Source organism: Xenopus tropicalis, chromosome 9 (assembly GCF_000004195.4).
Source record: "Xenopus tropicalis strain Nigerian chromosome 9, UCB_Xtro_10.0, whole genome shotgun sequence".
In the NCBI taxonomy this organism is placed as follows: domain Eukaryota; kingdom Metazoa; phylum Chordata; class Amphibia; order Anura; family Pipidae; genus Xenopus; species Xenopus tropicalis.
The window spans coordinates 7,076,555-7,086,962 of record NC_030685.2 but is presented as its reverse complement, the minus strand read 5'-3'; the positions used below and the strand labels follow the sequence as shown (position 1 = coordinate 7,086,962).

Genomic DNA, 10,408 nt, shown 5'->3' with positions numbered 1-10,408 from the left:
GAATACATTGTACGAGTTTTGGCCCAAACCCACTTGACCCACAGGTAAACTCATGTGTTACAAGTGGGAGATGGGAAAGTGAGTCCTTCAGGCAGGGGCTGTTACAGGATGGAGTGGGCGTAGACAGGACATAGGGGGCGTAGACCAGACAGGGCAGGGCAGGCAAGGACCAGACGGGACCAGACAGGATGGAGCGGGCGTAGACCAGATGGGACCAGACAGGACGGAGCGGGCGTAGACCAGACAGGAGAGGATGGAGTGGGCGTAGACCAAGCGAGACCAGACAGGACAGAGTGGGCGTAGACCAGACAGGACCAGACGGGACCAGACAGGAGCAGACAATACAGGATGGGACAGAGCAGGCAAGGCAAAGATCAGAAGTGAGGAGCAAGGAGCGAGAACAGGAACAAGACAAAGGAGCAAAGGAAGGAAGGAAACAAGACAAGGAGCCAGAACAGGAAACACAAACTAGGGACAGGCCACTGTGCATAATATCAACCAATGTTCAGGCAACGAGTGTGAGAAGGGCTGGGCTTAAGTAGGGCAGAGTCAGCCCTGATTGGCTGAACCCACCTAGCCAATAAGGCTGCTGGGGGATGTAGCAAGCCCAGGACACAGGTGAAAGGAAACACAAAGCAATAACCTCTTGCCGGCTGCTCTCCTGGCTCAATGGTTAGGGAGCAGCCAACAACCAGAAGGTCCTGGGATCAAACCCCAGCAGCCCCTTACACCATGAGTCCCATGGGTTTCGGCTGGCCTGCACATCCCTAATACATAAAACGGGGGCCTTTTACAACAAGTAAAGCTAATATAGAGTGGTTCATCTAAGTGGACATCATCACACTCTATTGCATATTGAATGATACCTTTAGACTTCCAAGAGCCTGCTGTTTAGAGATTGAGTACCAGTCTTCTGCAATATCAGCAGGTTTGGCAATATAGTGTTCTGCAAACTCCTTATTAAACTCTTTAAAGATAAACTTCCAGTAATCGGAAGCGCCAATGGTGGGATCCGGCTGAATGACCCAATCCGGGTAAATTTTACGGTACTCTTTGTAAGGGTGCGGCTTCCAGTCAGTATCAGAGCTTTGGAACGTGGTGTTGCCGACCACATCCGTGGTGCATATGGAATGAGAGAGAACTTTTGTTTTTATACATCTATAGGATCCTAGGCCCTGAGGCCGATGGACCGAGGCAAAGTGCTCCTTGTGGTCAGTAGCTCCGGCTTCACAGGGGACTTTGCAAAATGGGCACAGCTTTCCGCATCCGAAGACCTTCTTAAACAGCTCATCCTGAGGTTTGAGCGCTGCTTTAGAGAGTACGGCTTCAATGGAGAAATATTTCATTTCGGCAGAAATTTGCTTCTCCACGTCGTCTAGAAAAGTCTCGATATCTGCTGAAAACTGGGCGGCGCTTGCTGTGCTTTTAAAGATGATCACTTTTAGGTCATTCTGGGAAATCACCAGGTCTTTTTTTAACATCTCACAGAACATCTTTAAGCAACTTGACACATCCGTGTTGTAAAAGACCTTTGGATCTCTGAGGACATCTCGGATCTTCCTTGTGATGACTGAAATGATGCTTGATCTCAAGAAATCCAGACCTCCGGGTTTCTTATATTTCTCTATGATATACTTAAGTATCCAGTTTTTGACAAAGGTCTCATAGTGATTGGTGTATTTTACATACTGAGAGAATATTTTGTCTTCCAGAAGCTCCTTTAGTAAGGTGAACTGGAAGAAGGTCCTGCTGCTGTATCTCATGGAGTCACTACCAGTAATGATGTCTTCAACTATTCTGCCTCCTAGATTCCTGTATGCGTATTCAGTTAGGGCCGGTTTAAGACATATCTCGCAGAATTTCTGAGCTCGGATTTGAGACTCATCCTTCTCTTGGTATATGTTTTTAAAGGTAGAGAAATACTGAGGCCTGAGCCTTTCAAGGAAGAACTTTGGGTTATTTTCTTGAATGAAGCGGTTGTGAGACTTCTGGAAGAGTGGCGCTGCCTTACTTAAGATGATGAGTTTTAAGTCGGTCTCAAACAGAGGTGAAAGGTGGAGACCTTTCACGTCATCCTGATTAAGCCGGTTGTTTATGACATTCAGTAATTCTTGGCAATAAGTCTGGTCATAATCTTCCAGTGTGCCAGCTAGGTGAGAAGCATGGCTATGGCACGTGTCCACCAAGGAGATAGCAAAAACATTTACTTTATTCCAGTACTCGTAATGATAGCTTTCAGGTACATTATCGTACCATCTGCTCTGAAAATATTTCTTGTCCATGATAAAGCAATTTTGTCCATAGTCTGCCAAACACTTTATCTCGTTGAGTTTCTCAGTTACATACCCAGCTTTGTGTCTCATGTCCTTTCTAATTTGAGCCAGCATTTCTTGACCGATGTTCCTTTTCTTTAGGGTACCCATATGCAGTCCCATTAATGTGTTAGCCCACATCACGTCGAATTCTGACTCTATCTCTTGGTCGGTGAGCTTGTGTTTTGCACTTCTGCAGGTCTCCAAAAGGCTGATGGCCTTCTCTTCGATGGTCTGGAGATATTTCTCCTGAACTTGTTTGATCACATGTTTCCCTTTCTGGATGCGAATCACTTCTTCACATTTGTTACCTAAATACACCTCAAGCTCATTCCTAAGAACCTTAATGCTTCTAAAGAAATCTTCTCTGTACCTCTCTACTAGACGGACATTGTTTTCTTCATTCTCAAAATACTTCTCTAGTGACACTGTCATGACCATCTCTTGCTCATGTAAGACACAACACATGCTGTATTTCAAATCCATACACATCTCTGTGTCTAGTTCTTCGGCCGTCTGATTCCTAATAAGGTTTTCTGCCTCGATCAACCAGTTATGCATCGTTTTACGGAAGTTCCACTCCAGCTCTGAGTATTTTACTGAAAGCAGGTTATAAGCTTCGGCCACAAGGCTGTTTCGGAAGCTGAATATGAATTTCTCGTATTTGACAGCGTTCCACAAGGTTTTCATCCATTTCAGAAAGTCGGAAATCGCCTGAGGCTTCCTACGTTTGTTTTGTTTCTTCATGATTTCAATTAGATGTTTTTTTAATTCAAAAACATTTTCGCTGTACCCCGTGTTTACCGAAGCCATTGGTGGGACACCGTGCCACAAACCGGGAATATACCAGCTGTGTTCCTTAAGATCGTAGTCCATGATGTCGGAGAACCTTTGGACATTGTTGTTCTCTTCCATTCGCGCTGCTGCCTTGGTCATCTCATCCAACTGTTCCACAATTCTCTTTCTGTCCCTCAGGTTCTTTTCATAAGCAGTCACATCGCTCACATTCTGATGCACAAACTGGCAGTTTGGCCTCTTTCCTACTTCTTTCATTCTAAGAAATGCGTGCACCACAATTTGTAAAATATCTTTCATTTCCGTTGTGTTTTCCATGGCCATATTAATTATGGTGATATCACTCAACCCAACCACTAGAGTTGCCAACTCATTGTCATGTTCAAAGGTGTTCTCCAAAGAAGCCAGTTCTGGAGCCTTTAATCCTTCAGTATCGATCACCAGAATAAAGTCACAGCCGACATCATTCTGAACATTTTCTTTCACTTTAATGAGTGTCATGAAGGCTCCTCGTGTGCATCGCCCACTGGCCACAGGGAACTGCAGCCCAAACATGGTGTTCAGGAGGGTGGATTTCCCTGTGCTCTGCACTCCCAATACAGTAATTATGCTCATTCTACATTTTTTTCCCGTCTTGTTATCCAACTCATTTAGAATATCTGTTACCCAATGCAAGGGCATATTGGAGGCATCTCCATCTATCAACTCTAATGGGAACCCATCTAGTAGGAGATCTGCAGCAATCCCTGGAAGTCTGCTGAATGTCTCCCTTTTGATACCATCATTTGCACTAGAATATTCCGCCTCGTAAAACTGCCCTAGCTCTCGCAGAAAGTGCTCCACTCCCAAGGAACTATTTGAAATTCTCTGGTCTAATCGTTTCAGCTGGTCGAGATTACCGGAGAACGCGTGACAGCTCTCTTTGTATTCCGTCTGCAGTGCACTGAGATGATGCCTTCCGAATGAGTCAAGATAGAATTTGAGCCATTTCAAGAAAAAATGTTTCTCCATCTGAGGCAAAGAAGTGATGGCAGTTATGAATTTGGTCATGCCGTCTGGGAAGTCGTGTTCATTTTGAATCATACGAATAGCAGAGTATTTTCTCACAAGCTTTGCTCTGTAATCTTCTGAGTTCTCACTCCCTTGCCATTTCATTCTACATATTTCCTTTTCTATCTGAGCCAGTTCTTTCCAGAGATCCCCCTGCAGTCTCATTGTCTTCTTTTTATAGTCCATCACATCATTTATATTAACGGTAATCTCCCGGGCAAGTCTTTTGGCTTTCTGAAGGTCCTCTGAGTTCTCATCTACGTGTATTCCAATGGAACTGGCGACTTGAGACATCTCCTCAAGATTGATAGAGAGTGGAGAATTATCCACGAGATCAGCGATGATCATTTGTAATTGCTTCACTAGTTCCGCCTCATTAACTGAATTGTTCATCACCAAAATGTTCTTTCTGCTTATTTTCAGGATGGGGTATAACATTTTTATATATTTTTGTGTCTCCTCACTGATGCGTTGAGAAGAAGGTGTGATGATAAAGAAGTAGTTCGTACTTACACTGTTTATGTTTGTTAAAAGTTCATAGTCTTGCTCGTTAATGGATTCTGTAACAACGAACAAAGCTGATGAAACTCGTGCTAAAAAAGAGAACTGTTGCCAGTTTGACTTCAAGTCTCCCCTTAAGTTGGTAAACGCAACAGGTTCTGGGAAAATATCTGAATTTTCTCTTCCTCCTGGAAAATACCAGGAAATTTCCACCAGTCCATCAGAGATTTTCCTCGGGACATTCCCCCCTTCCATATTTTGATGCACAAAGAAGTCATGGTTTTGTTGAACTGGGCTAAGGATCTTGTTTAGGACTCTTGACTTGGATAGACTACATTTCCCCATTCTTAGGAAGGAGAAGGTTGGCATGGTAATGAGAACCAGGTTCTCTTCTCTGCAGCCTTTACTTTCTGCCAATGATTGGGGTCTCCATCTCTTGACAATATCCCTTGTTGCCCATAACATGAATGTAGATTCTAAACCATCGATCGATGGAAGGAGGAGTGGTAGAGCAAACTGACACATGGACATTTTAGATAATATCTCCTGTTGCAAAAAAACATCAGTACAATGCAGAAGAACACACAGAACATCTAAAGGGTGAAGTGAGATGGAGGAGCCTGTTCCACCAATAAAATCAGCATCGTCGTCATGTACGCTGCTCAGTCTCATATCAAAGATGAGCTTGGCCAGTCTGGTGTTCCTCGCGGTGCCATTTAGGGCGATTAGATTCTGCAGGAAATACCATGGGATATCTTCTATCCCTTGGAGAGCAATTCTCTTCATGCTCTCTTGGCCAATCTGAAGGACTTCTGCAAGGCGTAGATGAAATATTTTGTACTTTGTAAAGCAGAGCTGCTGTAGCGTTTCATCAAACAGAACTCTTCTGTCTGGGGAAAAAGATAAAATGCATTTTATCCCGGCAGTAACTATCTACTAATTATCCTCCTAGGCTATTGATGTGACTTTTTGTCTCTGCCAATATCTATTCATCTCATATTATAAATCTATCTGTTCATTAGTCATTTCTTAATGATCATAATTATTTATGCTAATAAAGGTATGGGACCCGTTATTCAGAATTCTCGGGACCAGGGGTTTTCTGGATAAGGGGTCTTTCTAAAAAAATTATTTAAACAGTAATTATACCCAACTGGATTGTTTTGCCGCCAATAAGGGGTAATTATATCTTAGTTGGGATCAAGTACAGGTACTGTTTTATTATTACAGAGAAAAGGGAATCATTTAACCATGAAATAAACCCAATAGGGCTGTTCTGCCCCCAATAAGGGGTAATTATATCTTAGTTGGGATCAAGTACAGGTACTGTTTTATTATTACAGAGAAAAGGGAATCATTTAACCATTAAATAAACCCAATAGGGCTGTTCTGCCCCCAATAAGGGGTAATTATATCTTAGTTGGGATCAAGTACAGGTACTGTTTTATTATTACAGAGAAAAGGGAATCATTTAACCATTAAATAAACCCAATAGGGCTGTTCTGCCCCAATAAGGGGTAATTATATCTTAGTTGGGATCAAGTACAGGTACTGTTTTATTATTACAGAGAAAAGGGAATCATTTAACCATGAAATAAACCCAATAGGGCTGTTCTGCCCCCAATAAGGGGTAATTATATCTTAGTTGGGATCAAGTACAGGTACTGTTTTATTATTACAGAGAAAAGGGAATCATTTAACCATGAAATAAACCCAATAAGGCTGTTCTGCCCCAATAAGGGGTAATTATATCTTAGTTGGGATCAAGTACAGGTACTGTTTTATTATTACAGAGAAAAGGGAATCATTTAACCATTAAATAAACCCAATAGGGCTGTTCTGCCCCCAATAAGGGGTAATTATATCTTAGTTGGGATCAAGTACAGGTACTGTTTTATTATTCCAGAGAAAAGGGAATCATTTAACCATGAAATAAACCCAATAGGGCTGTTCTGCCCCAATAAGGGGTAATTATATCTTAGTTGGGATCAAGTACAGGTACTGTTTTATTATTACAGAGAAAAGGGAATCATTTAACCATTAAATAAACCCAATAGGGCTGTTCTGCCCCCAATAAGGGGTAATTATATCTTAGTTGGGATCAAGTACAGGTACTGTTTTATTATTACAGAGAAAAGGGAATCATTTAACCATGAAATAAACCCAATAGGGCTGTTCTGCCCCCAATAAGGGGTAATTATATCTTAGTTGGGATCAAGTACAGGTACTGTTTTATTATTACAGAGAAAAGGGAATCATTTAACCATGAAATAAACCCAATAGGGCTGTTCTGCCCCAATAAGGGGTATTTATATCTTAGTTGGGATCAAGTATAGGTACTGTTTTATTATTACAGAGAAAAGGGAATCATTTAACCATGAAATAAACCCAATAGGGCTGTTCTGCCCCAATAAGGGGTAATTATATCTTAGTTGGGATCAAGTACAGGTACTGTTTTATTATTACAGAGAAAAAGAAAACCATTTTTAAAAATGTGAATTATTTGATTACAATGGAGTCTATGGGAGATGGCCTTCCCGTAATTCAGAACTTTCTGGATAATGGGTTTCCGGATAAGGGGTCCGATACCTGTAATAACCAAACTCCAATGAGCTTGAAGTTTCCCATTGGTACAAAGGTTAATGGCCTGAATGGCCTGTGAATCTACTGGAATTGAATACCATTCAGTTCTATTTATTGCATCTGTACAAAGAGGAAGGAATAGGGCCAATAATATGACAGTTAGGCTCAATCAATTTGCCCTGGGTTCAGTATCTCCTATGCAAATAATATAGGCTATAAATCAGTAGCACTTTATGGATATATTACTTGGCCTATATCACTTTGCTGAAGGTATATTACAATATGGGCAGGCTTTCTGCCAGGGATGTATAACATTTGGAACAGGTATCTGAGCAGTTCCAAAGCATTGTAGGTTCTAGGTGCCAGCTGTAACCCATGGTAACTAGTCTAACTGATTAAGAATGTATTTTGATTACAATACATATAATTAGCAATATGCACTGATGTGGTAAAGTCATGCTGACACCCTGGACCACAGTTGGGTTCATTTATTAACATAGGTGCTAAATTATACATAGCGTAGCACTGTACATAGCAACAGCAACCAATCAGCACTTAGTTTTGATCAGTTTACTACAAATTAGCAAATGAAAGCAAGTATCTGATTGGTTTCTATAGGTAACTGCACTGGTGCAATATAGCTGCCTCGTGGCTTCCATTTAACTGGGATATTTTGTGGTTTTAAATGCTGCACTACTTATAACAGGGTTAAACTAGATGCAAAGTGATGACTTAAGGTCCCCATATACCTTAAGATCCGCTCACTTGGTGATGTCGCCAAGCGAGCGTATCTTCTCCTGATATCCCCCACCTACGGGTGGGCAATATCGGGAGAATCCAGGCTAATTCAATCCTTTGGCAGCTAGAATCGGCCCGTGTATGGGGACCTTTACAATAAGGGCCCTGCTTATAAATTGTCCAAATTGGTCAGATTTGGTCGAAAATTATCTTTTGACTATTCCCTATTTGACATTAATACATTTCAGTGTATTTCCACCCATATTGGTTCAACAATATTCAATGTTCTTCCTTCTAAACCTGGGAAACCCCCCCAGTTACTGTGTCAATGTAAGTCCCAATCTAATGTTGACAACTACTTTCCCTTTACTTTAATGCAACACGTCTATATACGTATCTTCAAAAACCACAATGTTAATTCTGATGGTTTATAAATAGGACCCCTCTGACTAGTAGATGTACAAGCAAGCTGCGTTGCTATTCTCTATAAACAAGTTGTGGGACTTGTGAAAGTGAAAGGGCTACACTGTCTCTAGCTCAGAATAATGCAGAATAAGCACCATTAATTAGTCAACATTTCCATCAGCTGATGCATAACTCTAGTTAGTACCCAGTGAGGAAAAGGTCTAGCACACTGGAATAAGTTGAGGTTTTGGTTTTGGTGTGCTCATCGCTATTTTTTTTTTTTCTTGTTGGGGGCTTCAACAAAGCCAAGGGAGCAGAGGAATATATACCTGTAGCTTTAGCACCATTACCCCGAAGACGTTTGCTATTGTCTGGAGCAAAGACGTTGCCTGAGCTACACCCAACATATGGAATGTGAATTGGTGAGTACCTACCTGCCAAGAGATGTTCAGAGTCAAACATAGATTGAGCGTAAGTGTTGGACATCTGGCTCTTTGTATGGACAATGACATTGGGGCTGGAATGTTCTAGCAGGTCAAATTCTGCGTTTAGTGGATAGATGGCTTGCATGTGTGCCTTTTCCACTTCATACAGGCCAATATTGTCACCCTGGGTTATCACGTGTGCCTTTTCCACTCCATACAGGCCACTGTTGTCATCCTGGGTTATCACGTGTGCATCTTCCACTCCATACAGGCCAATGGTTTCATCCTGGGTTATCACATGGGCATCTTCCACTCTATACAGGCCAATGTTGTCATCCTGGGTTATCACGTGTGCATCTTCCTCTCCATACAGGCCACTGTTGTCATCCTGGGTTATCACGTGTGCATCTTCCACTCCATACAGGCCAATGGTTTTATCCTGGGTTATCACATGGGCATCTTCCACTCTATACAGGCCAATGTTGTCATCCTGGGTTATTTTAAGAACATTTTCAACTCCATGTAGGCCAGTGTTGTCATCCTGAGTTTCTCCTTCATCTTTTGTCATTCTATTCAGATTAGTGTTATCATCCTGAGTTCCTATGTAAGCCTTTTGCACTCCATACATGACAATGTTGTCATCTTGAGTTTCCATGTGAGCCATTTCAATTCTTTGAAGGTCATTGTTGCCATCCTGAGTTTCCATGTTAGTTTTCCCAATTCCATACAGGCCAGTGTCCTCTTCCTGAGTTCTCGTGTGAGCTACTTCTTCTCCCTTCAGGTCACTGTTATGACCTTGAGTTCCTGTGTGGACTATTTCTTCACTATGCAGGCCAGTGTTGTCATCCTGAGTTTCCATGTTGGCCTTTTCCACTCCATACAGGTCAGTATTTTCATTGTGAGCTCCTATGTTTGCCCTTTCTACTTTATGTGGGCCAGTGTTGGCATCCTGAGTTCCCATGTTGGCCTTTTCCACCCCATACAGGTCAGTGTTTTCATTGTGAGTTCCTATGTCTGCCCTTTCTACTCGATGTGGGCCATTATTGTCATCCTGAGTTCCCATGTTGGCCTTTTCCACTCCATACAGGCCAATGTTGACATCTTGAGTCCCCGCGTGAGTCTTTTCTGCTCTAAACATGCCAGTGTCGTCATCCTGAACGCTCAGAAGCATGGAATATACTTCATCAAACATGCTGTAGTAGTGAGACAACTCATCAGTAGGTTCCATGGTGTCTGGATTTTAGGGTCTGTAAGTAAGTGACAAAAGGTAATTGAAAAGTATTTCAATTGAAAAAAAAAACAACAACTAATCAGACTTGTCTCACTTGATGCCCCCGTTTATAATCAACAACTATTAGAGAACAAGGGACCACAGGACCAATGTTGGTGGGGCTAGACTAGGATCATATGAATGGCCAATGTATTAGGTTTTCACTAATGTTTACTACATTCTGGTTGAGAAACACTGTTATATTATAACAATGAAGAGGATGCTTTCTATAAAACTCCCTATTTAAGGTGGCCCTACATCAGTGGTCCCCAACATTTCTTACTCCTGAGCCACAGTCAAATATAAAAAGACTTGGAGAGCAACACAAG

General features: G+C 41.9%; 1 protein-coding gene across 1 annotated transcript; it reads right to left on the bottom strand.

Moving 5' to 3' along the window:
* Window positions 1-746: 746 nt before the first annotated feature.
* On the bottom strand, window positions 747-10,037 carry LOC100491186 (interferon-induced very large GTPase 1). Its single transcript, XM_031893365.1, has 2 exons — window positions 8,819-10,037; window positions 747-5,548 (listed from the first exon to the last, which is right to left on the bottom strand). Exons 1-2 carry the CDS (start codon window positions 10,035-10,037, stop codon window positions 846-848), a joined length of 5,922 nt encoding a protein of 1,973 aa, XP_031749225.1. The 3' UTR covers window positions 747-845.
* Window positions 10,038-10,408: the final 371 nt, after the last annotated feature.